This window comes from Centroberyx gerrardi, chromosome 14 (assembly GCF_048128805.1).
Source record: "Centroberyx gerrardi isolate f3 chromosome 14, fCenGer3.hap1.cur.20231027, whole genome shotgun sequence".
In the NCBI taxonomy this organism is placed as follows: Eukaryota; Metazoa; Chordata; class Actinopteri; order Beryciformes; family Berycidae; genus Centroberyx; species Centroberyx gerrardi.
In genome coordinates, this window is record NC_136010.1 from 5,588,596 (window position 1) to 5,612,539 (window position 23,944).

At 42.7% G+C, this 23,944-nt stretch overlaps 2 protein-coding genes across 2 annotated transcripts in view; both read left to right on the forward strand.

The window, feature by feature from the left end:
• sema3h (sema domain, immunoglobulin domain (Ig), short basic domain, secreted, (semaphorin) 3H) overlaps positions 1–1,568 on the forward strand; it is a 65,392-nt gene extending 63,824 nt beyond the window's left edge. The window contains 2 exon segments of the mRNA XM_078288252.1: positions 208–350; positions 573–1,568. Coding sequence (XP_078144378.1) covers positions 208–350; positions 573–1,049 — 620 coding nt within the window. The 3' untranslated portion in view covers positions 1,050–1,568.
• Positions 1,569–12,675: 11,107 nt separating this feature from the next.
• borcs6 (BLOC-1 related complex subunit 6) lies at positions 12,676–20,610 on the forward strand. The gene is made up of 7 exons (XM_078288062.1): positions 12,676–13,182; positions 13,234–13,320; positions 14,371–14,578; positions 15,013–15,195; positions 18,185–18,348; positions 19,020–19,103; positions 19,829–20,610. Exons 1-7 carry the CDS (start codon positions 12,676–12,678, stop codon positions 19,952–19,954), a joined length of 1,359 nt encoding a protein of 452 aa, XP_078144188.1. The 3' UTR covers positions 19,955–20,610.
• Positions 20,611–23,944: the final 3,334 nt, after the last annotated feature.

Consider the following 23,944-nt stretch of genomic DNA (forward strand, 5'->3'; position numbering starts at 1 on the left):
TGCAAAATATGGCTTTTCAGCAGTAGAACATATGGAGATAATCTGCAGTTGGAACAAGCAAACTTTTGTCTATTTGTCTAAGAGGACAAGGAAAGAAAAGAAAAGAAAAGAAAAAAAGAAAGGAAACTAGTATAAAATTTAATAACAGAACATTAACAGATTAACCAAACAAAGGAGATGAAACAGATGTGTCTGTGTCTCTTGCAGCCGGGTTGCAGGTGGAGGCGGAGCAGAGGGTGATGATGGTTGCCGAGGGCAACAGCACCTACCTGGAGTGTCTGCCCCGGTCCAGACACGCTGCTGTGACCTGGTACAAACAGGCTGGGGAGAACAGTCCCGAACTGCACCAGGTACACACACACACACACACACACACACACTTTCACATGAATATAAGATACAGTGTTTCCCACAACTAAAACAGTTTGGTTAAATAACCCTCCCCCCTTCCCCTTCTCTCTTTCCCCATTCCTTTCTCTCTCTGTCTCTCTGTCTCCCTCTCTCTATCTCTCTCACACAATCTCTCTCTCTCTCTCTCTTCTCTCTCTCTCTCTCTCTCTCTCTCTCTCCAGGTGGTGTCGGGTGACCAGTTGGTGGTGATCGAGCGGGGCGTCCTGATTCGTCGGGCCGAGCTGTCTCACGGCGGCGTCTACCACTGCCAGCTGGAGGAGCACGGCTTCCACTGGACCGCCGTCACCGTCCGCCTCGCCGTCTGGAGCCCCTCGGCCAACCGCCTCCTCGCCACCTCCTCGTCCGGCCCGCCGTCCAATCAGAACGCGGGGACCCAGCCCTGGTACCAGGACGTGATGGCGCTCATTCACCCCGGCAACCTCGGCCAGCACTGCCGGGCGCTGGGGTACCGTCCGCCGCGCAACCAGCGTCGCCACGGCGACACGGAACCGAAGAAGGAGGGTCAGAGGGGGGAGAGGCACAAGCATGGAGGAGGAAGAGGAGGAGGAGGAGGAGGAGGAGGAGGAGGAGGAGGAGGAAGAGCGGCGGGGAGGAAGAGCAGGAGCAAGCCGCAGCAGAGGGCACCGAGGAGCGCCTGAACGCATCGCAGCCTCATTGACTTACACACTAAGACACACACACACGCACACACACACACACATTTTTGTTGACTTACACTAAAGACACACACACGCACTCAGACACATTATCGTTGACTTAAACACTGAGAAACACACACACATATGTACAGAAACACATCACGCATGCACGTGTACTTATCCACACACACACACATCCATCCATTACAGTGGCAAACATCCACACTAAGCTACACACACACACACACACACACACACACCTACAGACTTCATTCACAGCAGGATTTGGACAGACGGGACTCTTTCGAAGCTCTCGGATAAAAGACTTTGTGAATAAAAAGACGACGGTGGGATGCTTTAGGTTGCGTAGCATGTTGAATGAAGGAAGCGCAGCACGTCCGAATCGCCGAGGCCGACTGACTCTGAGGACTTCTGAGAGGAGACTGTGGATGTGGGGAGTCTCTTTTTAGCATCAGAAAAAAAAACCCCAGTGCTGTTCCAAAATTATATATTCAAAAAAAACGACATCCTGCTCTTCTAAAAATGACTGCTGCTTTAAAGTTATTAGCTATCGGGGCGGGGGGGGGGGAAATCTGCTTAAAATCGTACCGTTTTTGAGAATGTAATTGGGTCATAAATAACGATTACGCATCATTTTTAACCCCCAAATGGATATATCGCATTTTGGGATGACACCCTCCATATGCTTCAGCTACTATGAGTGTGTTTTTTGTTTGCCTGAAATGTTAGCTTCTCCACATAGGTGGGGTCTGACCGCAAGACGACAGACGACGACCACGAGAGACTGAAGATGAAAGGAAGTGAAAATGCACGGAGACGGCTTTGATGAGGTTAGGGATCCTAGCTCTCCCACCGCGTTAGCGTTCTGTGCCGTTCCCCGTACTGACGCAGAGCGGGAGAGGCTTTCCCTTTATGTTTTGCTCGGTATGGGTGTGATCGAAACATAGCGGTAAGGTTCGCAGACGTGTTTGACATTGCCGCTGTACCACGGCCGCGGTGCAGAAGGCGCAGAAAGACCGTCAGTGTAGATATACAGAACGGAAAAACTCTTAAAGTGGACTGAAAGGACGACCCAGTTGGATTTGGAGTGTCTCATAACATCTCCATCTATATTGGAGTGTTTGTTTGGCTTTGCCTGGAGTCTCACATGGTGTACAGATCTAGTAAAAAAAAAAAAATGTTAAGGTTCATTTGTGCCAGACAACTTCAAGTCAATTCCAGAAAAAAAAGTATTTTGCTGCTATTTGATGAAAACCTTCCACCGACAAAAAATACGCTTTTTTCAGGAACGAAGAAAAGAACGCTTATACTGTATTTTCCACTTGACATTCATGTCTTATTGAAATTGTTGAATGTGTTTTAAATGGTTTTAATGGGTCTGAGGGTCGAAACCAGGGCTTGAAATTACTACCAACTATCTTCCAAACATAGTAGATTTTAGCTTTGTCTGGTAATCCTGTTAGTACCATCAGCCGCTTAGACAAGTAGGCAACTGAGCAGGATTTTAAACACGAATACTGTTCAAAATCATATATTTTAGCATGTAAAACATGAACGTGACTGGTGAATTTGTGAGCTTCTGCGTCTAAAGGACAAAAAAATGAGTTTCAGACCCTGGTCAGAAGTTACTCAGCACACTGAACCTTGTAAACTTTCAACACGCATATGAAAATTGAATAGATTTCCTGTAGTGTTTTGATATATGGGAAGAAAACGAGTTTTAAAGAGGACCTAACGAACGGCCTGCGCTGTCTCATGAGACTCTTTACAGTACAGGCTGTTTTCTCAGAATGAGCCATGGGGCCGACTTTTGGTGGATCCCAACAACAGGAGAGGAGATATATATTGCGGATCCCGAGGCTCCGGCTGATAAAGAGAGAAATCATGAGGAAAAAAAAAAAATGTCAAAGCGGGCCCAATGTACAGAAAAGAAGCCTTCATTACAAGAAGTGGGAACTTGGGTTGGGGAAAATACAAAACACAAGTGGCGTCAAGTGGACTCGAGCCTGCGGGAGCTGAGAGACTTCAGTGTTTCGGGGCGAGGCGCTAAATTGTGATTTGCTCTAAATGTTTAAATGTTAAACCAACACGACTTGTTCCGCCTCTATTTAACTTTCTTCTCAGTGGTATTTATTTGTTTAATTTGGAGTGAAGCGGCTTGTTTCACCAGTTGTGAGGTCAGAGTGTTTGGGAAACGCTTCGCGGCCTTGATCAGGTCCGCCGTTCAACCGTGACCTCTCACAAACCCTTATTTCACTCTGCGTGTGTGTGTGTGTGTCTTTGTGTGCATGTCTATTTGTGTGCCCTCTGAGTGTGTGTGTATGTGTGTACTTGTACAGTACGCGCCTGTGTGTGTGTTGGACGTGAGACGGATCGGAGAGAGAGAGAAGCTGAAATGAAAGTTCAGAGGCCGAAGCAGTAAATCTGCCAAATGGAGAGTTAAGACACTTTTGATGCCGCTGGAAAAATAAACCGGCCGGCCTCCTCCGAGCGGAGAGAGCCCAGAGAAAATTAAAATGGAGCTGGGCTCTTCCACCACATGAAAGGAGTAACCAGCGCTGAGCTACTTCTGAATGTATGTGTGTGTGTGTGTGTGTGTGTGTGTGTGTGTGTGTGTGTGTGTGGAGAGAGAAAGAAAAGAGAAAGAAAGTATGTCACTGTATAAGTAGGCGTTGTGTGTCTGCTTGAATGCGTGTGAGTGTGGAATTTGTGTGGAAGCGTCCGATCCAGCGACCCCAAAAAATGAGTGTGTGTGTGCATGTATATTTCTGTGTGTGTGTGTGTGTGTGTGGAGAGAGAAAGAAAGGGGAAAGAGAGTGTGTAAGAGAGTGTGTCGCTGTATGAGTAGGTATGTTGTGTCTGCTTGCATGCATGCGTGTGAGTGTGAAAGTGTGTGGAAGCGTCCGATCCAGCAACCCCACAAAAATGTGTGTGTGTGTGTGTGTGTGTGTGTGTGTGTGTGTGTGGAGAGAGAAAGAAAAGAGAAAGAGAGTGTCTCACTGTAGGTATTTTGTGTCAGCTTGTGTGTGTGAGTGTGGAAGTGTGTGGAAGCGTCCGATCCAGCGACCCCACAAAAATGAGCGTGTGTGTGTGTGTGTGTGTGTGCATTTCTGTGTGTGTGTGTGTGTGTGTGTGTGTGGAGAGAGAAAGAAAAGAGAAAGAGACTGTCTTGCTGTATAAGGAGGTATTTTGTGTCTGCTTGTGTGTGAGTGTGGAAGTGTGTGGAAACGTCCGATCCAGCAACCCCACAAATGTGTGTGTGTGTGTGCATTTCTGTGTGTGTGTGTGTGTTTGTGTATATGAGTTTGTATTTTGCCTGTGCTTTCCTGCCTGAGTGTGAGCGTGAAAACGTATGTGTCAGATCCAACAACCTAACAAATATCCAAAAAATAATCAAAGCTTGCATGGACACAACTCCGAATGTGTGCATTTGCGTGTGTGTGTGTGTGTGTGTGTGTGTGTGTGCCAGATCCAAACACCACACAAGTATGGCAGAGCTCCTAAAAGACTTTTTTTTTTTTTATGGCGGACCGTTTTAAACATTTAGTGTTTCCCTCAAAGGCCCGGTGCAGAGCCTCTCCTCGCTCATTAGCAGCCCTGATGTATTTCACTCCGCTCTGCTATATTTACGTCTCTGTGCCAGTATTCCTCTCTTGTGATTTTCCAGAACGAAACCAAACTGTCTTCTACTGATCCGCTCTCGTGTAAGGAGACTTTTTTTTTTTTTTTTTGTAAATATGTATAAAGGTCTGCTTTCAAATGAGGACTTCTGTGTTTTGTGGTTTATTTCGCCTATCAGAAACATATGCATGCACATACTACACACACACACACACACACACACGCACGCCTTCATATCTGAGGGATTATAAGAGCCATTCCAGCGATATTATTTTTCATACACACAATCCATCACTGTCTTCATTCCAAAACAGTGTAATACCAGTCAATATCAAACCACCCTACCTCTCGCATGCCAGGGGAACCGCATACTTTCTTAGGAAATATAATACAGCTGCAACAACAGCCAAGCAATCTGATTGGTCAAAGATGAGTTCCAACCGGGATAACCCGGCGATCCGTGATTTATTGGTTGCCATGTCAACTCAGAAGCTAGTCAGCGATCTTTCTTGTTTTGTGCTGTCTTTTTATTCTGTTGCATTTAAACTACACTTGAAGAAAACTTTTCAAACGGTTACCATGCGTTGGTAACTGCAGTATAAAAGCCGTAATAATATAATATAATAATAATAATCTTTATTTATAGAGCACTTTTCAAAATCCACGTTACAAAGTGCTTCACAAATGCAGCAAGTCATAAAATCATCAGTTTTTAAAAGAAAACAGATAAAAACAATTTGGTGTATAAAAACCAATACAGTGTAGGAAAAGATAAGAATAGGAAAAGAAAACATTTTTTAAAGGAAATAAAAGACAGTTCAAAGGAATTTAAAACTCAAGTAAAATCAGGAAAGGCTATATAAATACCTGTGAGGAAGTTCTTTACTGTGATTATGGTTACTAAAGTGATGCAGGTCGTAACCATAACCGCCGAAAAGAATCTCCTTGCGGGTGTTATTGCTTTAATAGACTAGGAGGATTTCAGTCGGAGAAACAGGATATGGCAGGAAGGCTCTGAGCAAAACAAAACCATGCATTACAGTAAAAGGAAATAAGTGGACCGCAGTATTATATTTTGATGGGAATGAGGCATAACAAATATTTCCCCACTGGGGCATTCTGGTAGACAAAAGTGTCAGCCAATGTTCTTGCAACATTATGGGTTTGAATTTCTCCAGTCTGCTCTACTAGTCTCTACTGTCTAATAAAACTAGATATGATGCCATAATTATGTTGGATATGTTTTCCTATTATGAGACAGACCTCCTTTAAAGGAATACAGAGTTTTAGGGAGTTTGGCCCGTTAGTCAACTTGCTTGTTAGGTGATGAAAACACAGACACTAAAATCATCTAAAAGTCTTGTGCGAGGAGAAAGTAGTCGTGGTTTTTCAAAACAGTGTGCTATTTTTGTATCCTATTTCATGTAAATGTTATCAGTCTCCTACACAAAACTGCCAGACTTAACTCTGTATCATTTAAAATTACTTAAGCATTTAGTTTAAGAGCTGCTACAAGTTCTCATTTTGTCACTTTTGAGATAATGCTAGTCGTCTACTATCACTCAGGTATCACTCTACACTCTACCGGGACATTTTACCAGGACACATGGATGATTTTGGTGTCTATGTTCTCGTTACTTAACAGGTAAACTGACCAACGGGCCAAACTCTTAAAAACTTTAAGTATTCCTTTAAGAGAAGCGGTCTAGCAAGGTGGGATTTGACCCCTATTTTCAGCCTAATCACATTTATTCCAAACAATCAATGTCAAACTCGGAAGAGATTGCTTGATTTTAAAAGGCAATGATCTAAACAGAACAAATTGTAACTGACAGCTACAGATAACTGCCAAAATAAAGAAAACACCAACATAAAGTGTCTTGAAAAGGTTTTGTGCGACCACAAGCTTCAGTGCACCTTGGCATAGATTCTCCACGTGTCTGAACTTCTGCTGGAGGGATGCGACACCATACTTCTACAACAACTTCCATCATTTGGTGTTGGAAAATGCTCAAATGGGTTGAGATGTGGTGGCTGGGACGGTCATGGTATCTGGTTTACATTGTTTCCATGCTTATCAAACCGTTCAGTGACCTCTCCTGCCCTGTGGATGGAGGCCTGGAACCTGGAAGATTTGACTCCCATCAGGGTAGAAATGCTTCAACTGTCATCACACAGAAAGACTTTGTATTTATTGGTATTTACCTTCCTCTAAGGGGTTCAGAAAACCCACAGCATGTCAGGAAAATACACCCAACACCATAACGCAGCCTCAGAATCCTTCACCGTAGGAAACATGTCGACTTTTTCTGGCATTTGCCGCTCAGAATGACTCATCTGACTTTTTTTTCCACTGCTGAGTAGACCGATGACCGTGTTCTTTGCACCACTTCACTCGCAAAAGTGCCTTTTTAGATGTAATGAGGGGTTTGTTTTGCTGCAGAGAGCCGTAGTCTGCCTCTCTGTGAAGTTTTCTTGGACTGTTCTGGATGAAACTGCCTGCTCGTCGTTTCTTAGACTGACATGTGCAGAGAGCTGCCTCAGAGTTTCTGTTTTCTTCTCAAACTAATGCCAGAGAACATTAAGAACATTATGGTTGACGTGTAAGTGCTTCTAGCTGATGAAGTCTCTCCCTCAGACACTGTTTCCTTAGCCAGAGTTTCTTGTGAAACATCAGCGGTGGAGACTTGAGTCACTTGATTTCGACTTGAGTCAGACTCGAATCATAGTTTGAATTGCTTGAGACTGGACTTGTTGCATGAAGAGAAGACTTGAGACTTGACTTGACTTGGGTTCTGGTGACTTGGGACTTGACTTTGACTTGTGCTTTGATGACTTGAAAAGGTTTCTAAAGTCTTGACAAAAGATCTTGTGTTTGTGTAAATGACTTAGATTGAAAGTGATGAGATTTGTTCCAGCAGACGACTGAATTTAAATTGTTTTCTGAATTTGTATGGAATGATTGAATTTATTGAAGTTGAAACTGATTATAGAAATCGAACTCATGATGCTCTTACCAAGTTTTTATCCTATTAAAACCATATTGCATCGAAAAGTCCTAGATATTTAGTTTTCTTTAAGATGTTAAATAGATTCTGGACTCTTGATTTGTTCTGACTTGACTTGCTGTTCTACATTTAGACTTGAGACTTGACATTAATGAAATGGACTTGACTTGGAAATCTACTTTGTGCCTTAAGACTTGAGACTGACATCAGCAGTCTGAGCAGTCTGTTACTGAATCTTCTGCCAAACAAGCCCCAACAATGAGCTCAGATCTCTTCCTCAAGCCATGCTAACCAAAATAACAGGCAACTGGGTCGGCCGGCATTTTTATACATGAGCCTAAGTATGATGGGATGTTAACTGCTTAAACCCGCAATAGGCAAGATCTTTATATAAATGACTCCTGGCTTATCAGTCTAAATCACAAAGTGGGGCTGCAACAGAGGAGAGCGTCCCATCCACACTAAATTAAATGCTGTAGATTCGCCCTGTTTGTCCAACTTAATTTTAGGTGTGGAGTATGGTCACTGCACAGGAAGTGACGAATCAAAACTTGAGGCCGAAATACAACACTTGTTCATCACTTGTTCATACAAAACTTGACTCACCGACGATGGCTTAACCTGCTGCCAAATGCCTTTCCTCACATAACTCCACCCAAGCCACTAAGAAGGACCTAAAAGTGAGCAGTTTTCTGATGTCATGTTACGTGACTTCTGGGTAATCGAGTCACCAAGTGTAGCTTTAAAGTCACAATAAAACTGCATTTTGAGAGCACCTTTCTTCCTTAATGTGATGTAATTCCTGTTGAAACTGGATTTTGGAGCGGGACATAACGCGATGAGGGAACATGCAAACGTGTAAACCAATGAGATCAGCTAGAGAGAGAAAGATTTATTTGATGGGAGGGGCGAAGGGGCGGGGTTGTTCAAAAATGTGTGATGGTTTTATTGGTTGGAATTTTTATTTACACCTACTGCTACAGGATGATGTAACTATTAAAGATACACTGTTTTCCTGGGATTTTGATATAAAAATCATTTTTGGTACATTTTTTGGCTGTTAAATAGATGGATATTATGACATGGGGAATTAGCTAACAAGGTGAAAAAGTCATTTTTCACTTCATTGTGACTTTTATTGTCTTAGCGACCACATCAGTATGGAAACACGTGCTTTCAGTTTGCTTTGTGTCCCTCATTTTCCCAAGTGTTTCCTTTATTGTGGCAGTTTTGCACCTCAAAATATATTCTCTCTCCTAGTCATTTCTTTTAAAAAAGTCTGGTAAGGGTCACGGTGGTTATTGAACATTCTGCTGAGATTCCGGAAAATATAGGGGCTTTGTTTGATTTCAGTGATCTAATTCTCTTTAGGTAAATGTCTCTGGCTTTGATGTTTGACAGAAAGGGAGAGGGAACAATTGGGATCTAAGAAGGCTAGAAGCCCCACAGAGAGAGAGAGAGGGAGCAGCTGGCCATGATGTGTGGGGCAGATTTGAAATTTTACAAGATCTTTAGATGTGGCGACATTGTGGTTTTGAATCCTCTCTCCTTCTCTCAGCAGTGTTTGTCATTTCTGACCACATTCAAAGGCTTCCAAAGCCACAGACGCTGGCCTGCCTCCCACTACAGAGGCAGCCAGGGTAAACCGAGCCTTACTCATTATTTAAACCCCCATTCCAGTCACTTCACCATCAATTTAAATAATTTCAAACACACGTTTCAAGCTAATCAATGGTTTATAAAGCCAAAGAGGAACACCAGTTTACTGTGATGGCTGATTGAAACAGACACAACTGTGAATCTTGCCCTAGTTTCCCTGCTTTCCCTCGTTTCCTCGTGTTGAGGATCGTGACCAATGGAGATAATGAGAGAGAAGAAGATGAGCTGTTTTCAGACGACGATGATAATGATGTTACTGGAGGCGGCCTTTAAATATCTCATTATGTTCCCCAAAAACAAGAATCATGTGAAATCGTTTTGTATCTTGTTGCCAGCAGAGATGATTTACCAGTCTAACTATGCTTCAAATAAACGATGATGATGATGTGTGTGTATGTGTGTGTGTGTGTGTGTGTGTGTGTGTGTGTGTGTGTGTGTGTGTGAGTGTGTGTGCATGTGTGTGTCTGCATGTGTGAGTTGCAACGGCCATAAAAAAAACTGTCAATGTGTTTCTCATGTCATTACTCATAGACTAATTTATTTATTTATTTATTGCCTATTTGTTCAGTTATTTATTTATCTATCTAGTTTTAGTTTTTGTTTTAGTTTTTGTTTAGTTATAGTTAGTTTTAGTTATTTCATATTAATTTATGTAGTTATTTCTGTATTCATTCATTTATTTGTTTATTTATTTATTCATTCATTCATTTATGTAATTAATTAATTGAGTACACTGGCTTACAGAATCCTCCATAGTCTCGCAAACACAGTGGTGAGGTGTGATCAGCATGTGTTACTTACAATTATGGGAAACTTTTTTTGCTTAATCATTAATGCCCTCCAAACAACTGATAATAAACGAGCAAACACATTGAGAGTTATAACTCAAAAGTTGAGCACAAGACTGGTCACTGTATCATATTAACGGGGGAACAGTTCAAACACTTCACCACGTAATAATAACCTATTTATAACTTATTTATTTATACAGCACTTTTCAGAACAAAGTTGCAAAGCTGCTGGATAAGACCGTAAAAGTAGAGACATTAAAGGCATCACTCACATAGGGAGGAGTAAAAGTAAAACAAGAGGACGGAGCAATTTGAAGAACAACAGGGAGTCTACATAATTCAGGTAGAAGCAAGCCTAACAAAGTGTGTAAAAAAAGAAACTTGATTAAATAGTGAATGCAAAGTGGCTGCTGCAGGCCAGTGAGTGAAGATTACATAAGCACAAAGTCAAAGTGACTCTTGTTATCTCTGGCTGTACAGAAGAAACAGCTTCCTCTGTCACTTTGTTTTCTTACACCTGGGAGACACAAAAAGTCCCCAGAGCTAATGGACAATAATGGAAAATAATGTCATATTTCGTTTGAAATTCTCTTGTTGTTTGCCTCTCTCACTGGGAGGTCAGAGGTCACGGTACAGAACAGCAACCCTAGAGCTGGAGGGGATTCAGTGTCTTGCTCCAGGACACTTCAGCAAGGCAGATGGTTGCTAATAAGAGGTTTTGAACCCAGATCCTCAGGTTGAAGAGCGGTCTCTCTACCCACTAGGAAACCCTGCTGCTCTATAATTTGCAGTATTAAAACAACAAAGCAATCCTTGTATTTTATAAGCATTTAAAATATATTTAACGACCATCCTGGTAATTATTTTTAATGGTCCGTGGGTCATGTCAGGTCCTGGTAGAAAAAACAAAAATCACACAGCTCAAAGCAGTAAAAGGGGAGTAAGGGGCCGTGGAGTTTGTCTCCATCTGTAGGAAAGAGAGATAAATGCAGGAGGAACCAAAGTGAGATAATGTGAATGTAGCCAAATAAACACACTAGCATCATGCAGGAGTTAAATATTTGTTATAGACATAATGCAGCATGAGCACTGCTCTGAAAATATGTATGTCTGTTTTAAATGCAAAAGAACAACAGTGAAAACTTGTGGGCTATATACTGTATAAAAAAAGATTTATTTCACTAGATCTTATGCTCCATAACATATTACTATGTTGTTGGAAAAGAGTTGGCATCAGTAATTTTCATTCGCAACTGTGACTTCGAGTGAAATACTATTATTTTTGCCAGGCGGAACTTTTGGGATTTGTACCACAATCCGCGGGGAAGGATTTTCAGAACGGACTCGGTTGTTGCTTACATTTTCAGGATAGAAACTGCACTGGTAGGTGTTTTCTGAATTAAATTACGCTTTGTGGGATTATTGTATCACTCAGACGGTAGATAACTGTAAACGTTACCCTAATATATCCTCTGTTGTGTGTCCATGTCAGACGATAACGAGCGAGCTGTGAAAACATTTTGATCCCGAGGCCTAGCCAGCTGACGTTAGCTGTGTTGCGCTAACATCAATCAACAACATCGCGTTCATCTGACTGGCTGCTGCTGATAGCGAGCTAGTTAGCGGCTAATGACAGCAGTATATCAACTTCCTTGACGCTGACATAGCTGTGTATCTCCCGTTCATCCATTTCTGTCTATTTGACTGCTTTATCCCAATGTAGGCAATGCGCAGGACGTCTGTTTATCATTCATTGGCGCCGCTGCATGAAGGCAATAATGTGGTTTATTGAATAGCGACGCTAGCTAGCAAATACAGCTAACTGTCCAAGCTAGTGATAGCAACCTAATGTTACGTCATCTCATACTCAGGCTAATACAGTCGTCCAGGAAATGGCACAGTTGTCCCTCACAACACTAGCTATCGTGGCTGAATAGCAAATGTACCGTCCGAGATCATAATGTTAACAATACGAAATGCTTGTAAGGATGCAGTCTTCAAACTGGGAAGCCTACAGAGTATTCAAACAGAACACCCATGATCTCACTGCATTTCAGTTCAAGTCTGGGAAACTGGGAAGTTCTGACCTCGAAACTGGAAGGATAAACAAAGAGAGAATAATGACATCGGCAGATCCTGAACTGTGGAAATGAAACTGAGTTGCACCTTTACTGTACTCCCAGTTCAGCCCCTCACCCCAGTCCCCTCCTCAGAATGGAAACCTGCCAGTTCCCAGTTTTCATGAACACTTTCTTTCAGTCATTGAGCAAACCTGATGAAGCCTAGAGACGAACTGCAGTGTTCACACAAATCTATTTATTGTTGGTTCAAAGAAGAGACATTAAAGATATGAAAACAATGGAATGGATTTGAAGCCTTTTGGCATGTGGGAGAATACTCTCATTGTTTTATGGATTATTATCCCTGCTCTAACTAGCACTGCTTTTTGGACATCTACATCCTATCCTTCCTCTGATTGGTCGATTTCCAGTAACATTCTCTCTTCCGTCCCTAGCAGGTGGAGGGATGAGTCTCTCCCCTGTGATTGGCACAGAAGTGCCGGAAGCGGCCAACGGGGTCGCGACACCCGTGTCTTCAGAGCCCCGCAGCGAGAACGGCCCTCACGCCCCGGGCCTGCTGAAATGTGGGGGCAGCAGAGTGCCGTGTCCTGGGGACGGATCAGAGGACGGCTCCCCTGGAGAGATGGAGAACCACGTGGATCTGGAGAGGAGAGTTTATGACGGAGAGGGCCGCTTCGACACAGAGACGGAGCAGAATTCAACGTCATCCAGTTTGGACTCTGAAGTGCACGTTAAGTCATTACACGCCCCCTCCTTCCCCACTGCCACGTGCACGGGAGAAACAGAATCAGGCCCCAAAGACACAGAGCTTCCAGAGGCCTCTAACGCCGCTGAGCCCCCTGGTGCAGCTCCGCCAGGGGACTCGTCACACCACACGGACTCCAAAGACTCGTCTCGGCGAGGAAGCCCAGACGACGACAACAACAGACAGCAGACAGAAACAGAGACTGTAGAGGCTGGCAGCAGAGAGGGGGAGGGGGAGGGGGAGGGGGATGGAGAGAAGGAGAAGCAGGACGAGGAGGAGGACGAGAAGATGGAGAGAGAGCGGGGGAGGCAGTGTGCAGGAGGAAGTACAGACCTGGAGTGGACTGTAAGATGATTTTTCTGACATTTCAGCTTTATTAGATTGTGTACCGTGGAGAGTGAAGGGAATGAAGGGCGAGAGAGGATAATATTCAACAAATGTCATGAGGAGGATCTGAACCAAAGCCAATGCCAGTAAATGTTATCTCAGGCTGCGGAGCCATGAGCACCTGACTGCTCCTGATTAGAGTCTGTTAATACCAGCGTCCTCTAGTGCTGCTGTTGTAGTTTCAAAAGGCTTATTCATTTGTCTGAGGTAATGTTTAAATTTAAACCCTGGCCCCTTTCTCCTAATACTGACTTGAAAACAGAGATTACATAGGATCTTTTTATGATTCTGCATTATCTGGCTACCTACGTTAGGGCTGGCCGGTATACCAAAACCGGCACTCTCTCACCAACCAAATTTTGTACATGCCGGTATGTTCGGTAAATACATCTGTCAACTAGCCAACTTTGCATAAACGGTTTCATTTGTGTTGCTTCAGTTAAACTGAGTCGCGCTTCAAAGTAGCATAGCTAGTGTATAGACCAGAAGCAAAGTGGGTTTACCTTCAAAATACAAGCACAGCGCATAATCAGCTGTGTCAAGCCAGCTAGAGAAGGATAGAATGTAAGGTGGGTTTACCTTCAAAATAAAAGCATACTTTTTATGTTTATGACGTTAATGGTGAATGTTGTATTTCTGCACTGCGGTCGGGAAAAATAAACAAATTATTCATTTATCGTTATCAAGGTAAATGTGACAGGATATAGTGATATAAATCTCAGGCGATATCGTCCAGCCCTACCTACATGTGTACATGAAAAACATCTCTCCCCAAGCTAGAAACAAGAGAGCCAAGACTCTAATCAATGCTGTTATGAAGTAGCATTTCCTGGAACCGGCCGTTTTCTCTGGATTTGTCACTGTGATTGAATGAGCAGTAAACACTCCTCTCCTCTCCTCTCTTATTCTCTTCAACTCTCCTATCCTCCCCTTTCCTCCCCTCTCCTCTCCTCCTGTCTCCTCTCCTCTCCTCCTGTCTCTTCTCCTGTCCTCTCTTCTCTGTTTTAGTATTCACGGCACTACTCTTCCTCGGCCCCTGGCCCCAGCACCGCCTCGTCTTCCTCTCCTCCACCTCCTCTCCTTCCTTCAGACAGCAGCCCCTGCCCTCCCCATGTCATGGCCCAGGTCCGGGTCCGCAACGTGCCCGAGAGAGACCGCATCGTCCGGGGCATGCAGGACAGCAAGAGCCTGGATGAGATCAGCCAAGCGTGTGGAGGTAGATTTATATTTGTACTGCTGATTTTAGGAGGAGATCAGCAGCAGCCCACCAGCCAAACGCTGGTAAATGTTGGCTGTGGCTGTTTGTTTTTCCAGCCACTTTGGAAGGTTAGCAACCATCATTTGGAGATCCTGTCCTGTTCTAAAACTTGTTGGCTCATAAAACAGTGGAAGTAGCTGGTGAATTTTGAAATGTACCATGCACTGTGACCACTGGACAAAAAAGTGTGTTCCCCGCCGTTTACCTCACCCTTCTCCTTCTCTTCCTAAACGGACAAATGCACAAAGAGACACTTGGGGAAAGTGAGAAAGTGATGAAAACTAATGGAAAAAAGTAATGGCATATAAGGAGGCTGTCATATGTAAACACGTGGTCCATTGCCCGCTGCATTTTACGACAGCATTTGGCTGATGTTTGCGTATTCTCAACAGGTGGTTTGGGGGCCCGGGGAGGGGGCAGAGGGGGCCAGTCAGAGGGACGGAGGGCCACAATCTCCTCGGCTCTGGAGCTGGAGGGGACGGTCAGCCATGATGGAGACCTGACCCACTTCATCACCAAGAACCTGGAGCAGAAGATCAAGATGAGCTCCAAGCCCAGTCTGGACTGCAGCGACTGTGAGTGTGAGGTTGAAGCAGATTAACTTTCATTTAAACAATTTAAGTGGATTTTCTTTAAAGTCCAGAAACTGAAAATCTTCATATATCCTATCTTGAATGAAATGATTGAGAAGTAATGCTTTAGCCAATGAGTAGAATTTTCACTTAACATTTTAAAGTGAACATGAATTGACCCCGATCCTTATGTGGAGAGGGTTTTGTCTGCTTGTATGCGTGTGCGTATGTGTGTGTCCTTGTATTTGTGTGTGTATGTGTGTGTGTGTGTGTGTGTGTGCAGTGGGAAGTAGGTTTGTGTTTGTGTGAGCAAGTCTGTGTTTATATCTTGGTTTTTTATCTGGTGTGGTGGAGTGTTTGAGTGTGTGGGAGGAGAAGAGTGCTTGTGTTTTTGTGTGTTTCCATTTGTCTATGTCAGTTTTGTTGGTTTCCTTATATTTTGCACTGAAGTTGTGTGCATCTAAATGTGATGCAAGGTGTGTAAACATAATGTAGGAAACATGGTAGCTTACATGGCTCTACGTTATATTACAGCTGGCATTTGAGGGTCAGAAGGCACTAACATGGGGAATGATTCCATTTTCCTCAGCTGAAACAGATGCCAGAGGTGCCATTTCAGGAGGTTAATTATATTTTTATGGGCATTGGTGCTGAAACTGCAGAGCAGAGCTTCTGATTTCCAGTCATATCCATAGCTAGGTTTCCCCTGCAGAGACTAGCAGGCCTAGTCTGGCTGTACTCATCATTAATGCATGGCTTTGTCATATCCAAACCATTAAGAACGGACTGAGAATCAATGCTCTATCTTTAGCAAATGAATTGTTTTCATTTTGAATTGATTGAAGGGAACGTGGATCGACCCTGGCCTTGCAGTGTTATCAGCGTTTGAAGTTATCACTGGTCTGGACAAGACCTACTTATTTTATTTTATTAAGTCAACCGTTTCATTACCGTTCACCGTTACTTTAATGGATTTTACTTTACCTGACTATGCAGCACATTGTCTATGCAGCACATTATCCAAGTCAAGTTTATCATTTAGCGATTGGTTTATCGTCTTTTCTTGGTCTCCTGGTTGATCAGATTCAGGAAAGATGACTCTGAGAGGCAAACTCAAGAAACTCTGTGAGACAAGAGAGGCTGAAGGGAAGAAGCTCTGTACTCTGGCAGAAAGATTTCCCACTGTCTATAATTGCATTTATTGGCCAAGTGTTGAAATTATTGGAAATCTATTATTGCAAAACTCATATCTGCATTACAATCAGTAATACTGTCAGTAAGAAAGATAAAGTTTTTACCCCAAAATGAGCTTTTTAAATGAAATGAAACTTTAATTATCCCCATGGGGAAATTGGGTCACTCTGTCTAGGATATAAATGGGAATAGTGCAAAAAAGGGGGGAGGTACTAAACATAATGCAACCAACAATTTCAGCACTACAACATATTAAGTAAAAATATACAAATAAAAAAAAAAATATCAGCAAAAATATGAAATTATAGCATAAATGCAGGGTGTGGAAAGTGGCACCAGTAGAATATACTAGGACAAAGTAATTGAGTGGAAAATTTGGAAAAAAAAAACATGTATAATGTGAAAAATATGAGAATAAATCCAGTATGAAATAAGTAAAAAGATGGTTGCTTTCAAAGTAAGTGGTTTACAGCAAGATTTTAATTTATCTAAGTAAATAGAATATCTGTGTTGCCACTGCAACGATAACTATAAAAACATCCAAAACGATAACTATATTTTTAGTTCGATCTCAGAGTGGTTGTTTTTTTGGGATGCAGAGACGATGAAACTTTTCAACCAATCAAATTCAAGTTCTAAGAAAGAAGGGGGCGGCGATATTGTAGTGTGAATGCTTGAGCAACAATGAATCTTTATAGTTTATATTTATCTTTATAGTTAATGTTCTTGATGTGAATGGGACTTTACTCACTGCAAATCCCTCTGGATAAGAGTGTCATCTAAATGCCTAAAATGAAAAATAAATGTAGAACGACACTAAATACGCTTTTGTCCCGGCTCCTCGTTGATGAAATTAGACTCGGACCGTGTTTTGACGAGACAACAAGAGTCTCTGCTGCAACCTGACAGAAAGAATAGCTGCCACTGTTTTTCATCTGAAGAGATCGTTTCCAAAATGTTATACATAAGCTGCCGTTTTGGAAATGAAATCATGTCTTGAAGTTCAACAGGTTGGCCTGGTAGTTGCAGAAACTGTCCGGTAAAAGGATGGCCACAGGTTTGATCCCCCCCAACATCCAGTGTGTCCTTTAATAGCCATATATCCTGTCAAATCGTCCTAGAGCAAGACACTGAACCACTACCCTTCACTCTGGATTAGAGCGTCAGCTAAAATGTCTAGTAAATTTAAACACAGGAACACAGTCAGTGTGCTTTGTCGTGGCTCCTTCCCTCTACCTGCTGAATAAATGAGGCCCGATGACTCAGAGACTCTATTTAGACTAGAGTGACAGAAAACAGACGTTCTGCTGGAGTCTGACAGGAATCATTTTCCACAGATGGAAACTATTTTTTGTCCACCAGTGTTTTGTGTATTCCAAAACAAACCAATGACTGTCTGTATCCAAGGACTCGACCAAGGACTTGAGCTACTGCTGTTGTTTTTTAAGAAAGTACCAGAATTTGTTTTGATGCTGCCAGTCGTTTTGTAAGTGTAGGTGTCAGCATTTTTCAAATGGGGATAATTCTTTAATCTGTGTATGTGTGTGTGTGTGTTTCTGTCTCTTTCTCACTTTTCTTCTCTTTCCCCACCTCACTTTCTGTGTGTGTCCTTGTCAGTGTTTGTCAGTCACTTTCAACTTGTGTGTGTGTGCATGTGTGTATCTGTCTCCATCTATGTTGTGTATTCTGTGTCATTCTATATATGTGTCTATGTTGTGTAAGTTGCTGTGTGTTGCTCTGTGTATACGTGCATATCTATCTAATGTCATAGTGTGTGTGTGTGTGTGTTTCTTATCAGCGGACTGTTCAGGTCCCATCCACCGGAGCCGGGGGTCGTCACGGCGACCGGCAGATATCCCGCCCATCGATCCCGCCGTCCTAGTTGACCTCCAGAGACACACCCAGGAAGTTGCACACAGTGTGGAGATGATGATGCGCAGCCTCAACGGAACCATCCAGAACGTGAGTTATGGGAATGTAGACATATTGTGTGCCCCCCCCCCCCCCCCCCCCCCCCCCGACCCCCCCACCCCCCACCCCCCTCCCACACACACACACACACACACATACACAGTGAATTGAGAATAGTGTGCAACAGGCAGTCTATTTCTTGGAAGGAGCTATTTTTTTCTTAACATTTTGCACATTCAGGGAAGATTATCATCATCATTTATACTGGAGGAATTTAATCCTTTGTAATCCTTGTTTTTTCCATTTAATGAATATCAGATTATTCTGATAATGATTTTTGAACTAATTGATAAAATGACCCGGTTTGTGCTGCATATTCTATTGCCTTTATCCCTTCATAGCTACTTGTGTATTTTGATTAAGTAAATGCACACACACACACACACACACACACACACACCGACACCCAACACAGCTATCTCTTACTGTCACTCACAATATCCTCTTTCATGCTCGCTCTCACACACACACACACGTTTCTCACCCTTATTTTTTCTGTTTCTGTCTGCATATCTAAATAACCTCTCTCTCTCTCTGTCCCTCTCTCTCTCTCTGTCCCTCTCTCTCTCTCTCTCTGTCCCTCTCTCTCTCTCTCTCTGTCTCTCTCTCTCTCTCTCTCTCTCTCTCTCTCTCTCTCTCTCTCTCTCTCTCTCTCCCTCCAGATGACGGCTCTGAGTGTCGGCTACATCCAGACCTACAGAGACTCGGTGGACAGCCTGGGAGAGTCTGTGGACATGAGCATAAAGGTGACAGAGTGTGTGTGTGTGTTGGGTCACTTTGCAGGAATATACCAGAATGTTTTTTCTAAGTTTTTTCACATATTTATTGCATTTGCAGCAAGCCAACCTGTAGTGGAAACCAGACTCAGTCATGGAAAAAGTCACATTTTATATTATGTTTGCAGACTGACTTTAACAGGAATCCTGTTAAAGTCCTTTTTCATGTGCCGTTTCCATTATTTTGTCTACTTCCATATTTACAAATGTATAGGCCATTAACTCTGGGTTTTCCCTCAGTAGCCTCCTAATTGTTGCTTATAGCAGTCAGTGAGGAAGTTGTTGCACATGAATTGGGCTTTTTGTATGCTTTGCTCAGTATGGGGCTTATAAGGTGCTAGCATCACAAGAATACTTATTCTCCCTTAATTAGCCTTTCTGAATTACTTTAATTCATATGAAACATTTCTATTGGTTTACACACTAACACAAGATATTGGTTTCCTACCCAAAATTGTACAGGAAATGCATACTAAGAGCCCAATTCATGTGCAACAACTTCCTTACTGACTGCTGTAAGCACTAATTAGGAGGTTAATGAGGGAAAACCCATAGTTAATGGGCTATACTTGAATACAATAGTGCAGAATAAGTGGTTTGAACCAATACACTACTAATATGCATGTTAAAATAAGCAATTCATTAATAGTTAATATGCGTTCCCCTAATCTAAAGTGTTACCTCTACTTCTGCAGGGAATGTACACACTGATGGCTCGCTGTGAGGAGCTGGATCGCTCCATGCAGCCCATACACACCCTGGCTGCACAGATCCGCGACATCAAACGCACCCTGGACGCCCTGGAAGCTATCTGCAAGTAACCCACCCCACCTGTGTGGAACTAATACACATCCCAGCTGCAAAGATCCAACATCAAGCGCATCCTGAACACCCTGGAGGCTATGTACAAGTAACCCCACCCCTCCGCAGGTATCACACACACAAGGCAGCAGAGATTAAGCGCACACCCTTGGATTCCTGGAGTCATTGCTACTAATCATGCTGGATGATTTGGCGCTCGAAATCCCTCCCCGTCTTCATCTAGCCAGCCAATAACGTTTGAGGATGACCGTATTTGTGTTGTAAGATCTTACATGAGTGGCGCTTGATTTCTTATTGGGGCTGACCTTTCAAACCAAACACCCCACTTGTTCTAATGGAGTTGTCCTGCAACAAATTCACTTTTTTGGAGACACTTTGTCAAGTGCCCTGAACACACACACACACACACACACACACACACACACACACACAGATTGTTGAAGTTGCGCAGCTAGATGCCCCCTTTTCCCAGTTTACAGACTAAGGAGACTGCTGAGAGACTGTGTGTTGTTCTCCGTCCAGCCCACTTGGTTCAGATTGCACTAACCTGTCCTCCCCACATGGGGGCGATGTTTCTCTCTCTGTCTGCGGAGAGGCCTGTAGGAACTGCTCAGAAGACGATGACTTTTGCACAGGAACAGAAAGTCTGTTTTTTTTTTAACCTTATGCAACCAAGATCTGATTCTTTCATTGCAGGCTAAACGAGGGGAGGGGAGCATCATGTCTGTCTTTGTTTACTTTTATTTATGTTTTCTGAGCATGTGCTTTTCCAACAACACCCTGCTTCACACTCAAACCGTTCCACACACTCAAAACTGGGAACTGACCAGTACAACCAAAATTTTCTACTGTTGGCCAGTGAACAGCCCCAAGAGGCATTTAAAGGCAACTCGATGGTAGTTGCTGAGGGAGGGGAGAGTGTTACTCTGCTACTCAGATTCTCTCAGACTGTCTGGAGGTTTCAAACTGGCAACCTTTTCCAGTCACAGGCTTGCTTCTCGAACCTTTAGGCTACCACCAGCCATGTGTTCACATTTCCTGCCTCTGTGTAAATGCAACCCATGTTGTTGTTGTCAAAAACATCTGGAGAAAATACCTTATGTAGCCTATTCAATGGCTTTAAATATTTGAAAAGCTTCAGATGCTTATGGTTTTGACTTTTTCCAGACTATTAAATGGCAACAAAGTGGAAATACTACATGCAAGGCGGATAAATCAAGCCCACCTGAAGATTTTCGTCAACTGTCGGAAGCCATCTCAAATGCATATACATTACCAGGCATGTAAGTAGCTAACAGACTGGTTAGGGTGTCACTGATGTGGTTGGTTTCAGTTCAGTTTTAATTCAGCCAATTCACAGAGTGATTGAAGAGTTTTATTCCAAAACACTTTATATCCATTTTTGGAAAATATATCAATACTGGAATCTCAATATTGAATAGCTCTAAAATGTAGAGGTTCCATCCTCTAAAAAGTGTTAGCATTTTGTCAGCCAAGGATTTAAGTTAGCTGCTAATCTTCAAAAGCACCTGAAGTTGTTTTTATTTTTCTGCTACTACTCATTTTTTAACTGTAGGTGTCATTTTTGTGAAATGGCTGGATATCTGCTTTTGGAGCAAAACTCTTCATTTATTTTGAATCTGCCTGTAAATGAAATGATCAGTTTAGGCTTGCTTCTAATTTTACTGAATTGAAGCTGAATTAACCCCAAACCCTGCTGTTATGAACATGCGCTGTGTGAACGACTGCCACAGTTACAGAGAAGCTACACCGACAACAATGCGTTGTCTCCAATGGTTGCATGAAGTCTGACCGACGACACACCAAACCGCCGTTAAGAAGGCCGCGCAACATGGCGGCCCCGGTTTCTTCTTTCAACAGTGGAAAAGATGGGACACGGAGAATTGAATCTGGGCAAATAACCATGGACGCGCCCGGGACACTGCCTTTGGATGTGGACTAATGTGGATCGCATATCAGGTGCAATTGACTTGGAAGTGAGTATTTATTAATTTACTCGATGGCGAGCGTCCGATGGCAGCGCCAGACGCTCAGCGACTGCGGCGTAGCTTGGCCGTTACATACCAACCAAAAGCCATTCGCTCTCATGGAGCATTATACTGTATTTAATGAGGAGACTGTGGTACTTTTGTCATTGCACTGGTGGACAGCTTTGTAGTAGATCATAGTACGTGTACTAGATTTTAGTACTATTACTCGTACGTGTAGCTATTACTGAAGGGTTGGCAATATGTGTGTGTATTTTGGCTTGGCGCCCATAATTTGGACACTTCGAACTTCGGCTGAAAGTCCAACACTCTGAACCCCCAGTCTGAGGTTTCTGCAAACAAACTACTGAAGGTTGAAGCTGAAAAAGTTGAATTCCCCCCAGCCATGGATTTGGACATTTCATCTACTAGAGCAATACAGCAGACAGTCAGTACACATTTAACATTTTTTGGCTGCAATGTTGATGCTTGTGAAACCTGCAAGAAAATGCTCATTCTTTGAACGTCAGCTTAAGTTTTGGAAGTGGATCTTGGAGCTTTGGCGGCATTATGAATCTGCAATGTCCAAACTCTCTTTACATAAGGCTCTGCACATATGTTGTTGTCCAAACTATGGGAAAAAAACATAATTTTATTGGTGTCAGAAAGACTGCATTCAGTGTAAAATCCATTCTGTCTTTTAATAACTCTCCTTCATCTCACTAGCAAAAGTCTATGCCGGCTGTCAGGGAAATTAAATTGAAAGAGAAACGGGGGAAGGTTGCCCATGAGGCATCATTTAAGAAACCAATGTTAAAGGATGCCTTGGGTCCTAAAACAGGGATAGGTCTTCACATGCCAAGCAAACTAATTTATGTAATAAGCCCGGGTCCTCTTGGTGATACTGAAATTAACTTGTCCAGGGCTGAAAACGTTCAAGTACCCCTGCTGGAGACCAACTCAACCTACATTATACTAAACTCCTGCAAAACAAGGAAGTGTCCAGAGACTGGCTGGGGGGGGTTTAGAAGGTTTTTGGTGGTGAGGAAGCATGCTTGACATGGGAGATAAGAGAGGAAATGGCATCTTCTCATTCATAATATATATAAATATATGATTCATTTTCTGTTGTACAATCAGATGCACCTGTGTACATACGATCTCTTTCTGTAACTAAAAATGATTTAGCTACCCTTCGTCTTGAGTGTATATTTTAATGAAAAATAACACAAATAAATTTACATGAGCTGCAAAAGAAGAGGTTTCAGTCTGTTTTTACAGTGATTGCCTCGAGACTTTTTTGTTTGCGTAAGACTTGGAAGCATTCAAGGGGTTGGAGGGGGGAAAAAAGCAGATTTAAAAAACATTGAGTTAAAAAAAATCTTGCTGCAGCTACATGAAATACACACAGTTGTCTAATCTTTTGGATGAACAGATACTGCATTTAAAACAGGCATTTTAATCACATTTAATCTCTTTGTGAGAGCCTTGATTATACACTGGTGTGACCAGTGTTGGACTGTCCAGTTTGTTAAGCGCTCAGGCAGAGGACACTAGTGAGCTGAGTAGTAGGTACTAGGGTTCGACTGATAGGGGTTTTGAAGGCCAATAGCAATGTTTTTGTATTGAAGCTGCCGATATGTAGCCAAGATTTTACTATTTTCATGCAAAAAAAAATCCAAAAATGACAAGTACCTCCAAAGCTGTATTCTTGGCAGGATGTGAAAGCCTCTGAAACTGCATTTTAGACCATGCGATAGTAAAACTCTCAATTGAAACTCTTGAACTCTGAACTCTTTAAGGCAGGGTGACCCACTGCACCTACCCAATGGTAGGGGAAACTCCTGGATACATCAGGCCTTTGAATGAAGAAGTGATTTACAGAAAATGTTACAGAAAAGTTGATAAATATGCAAAGAAAAGAAAATCTCATTGCTGTTTGACTGGCTGATACTCGATATGATAATAATAATATTGGCCCGACCAACCTGATCTCACACA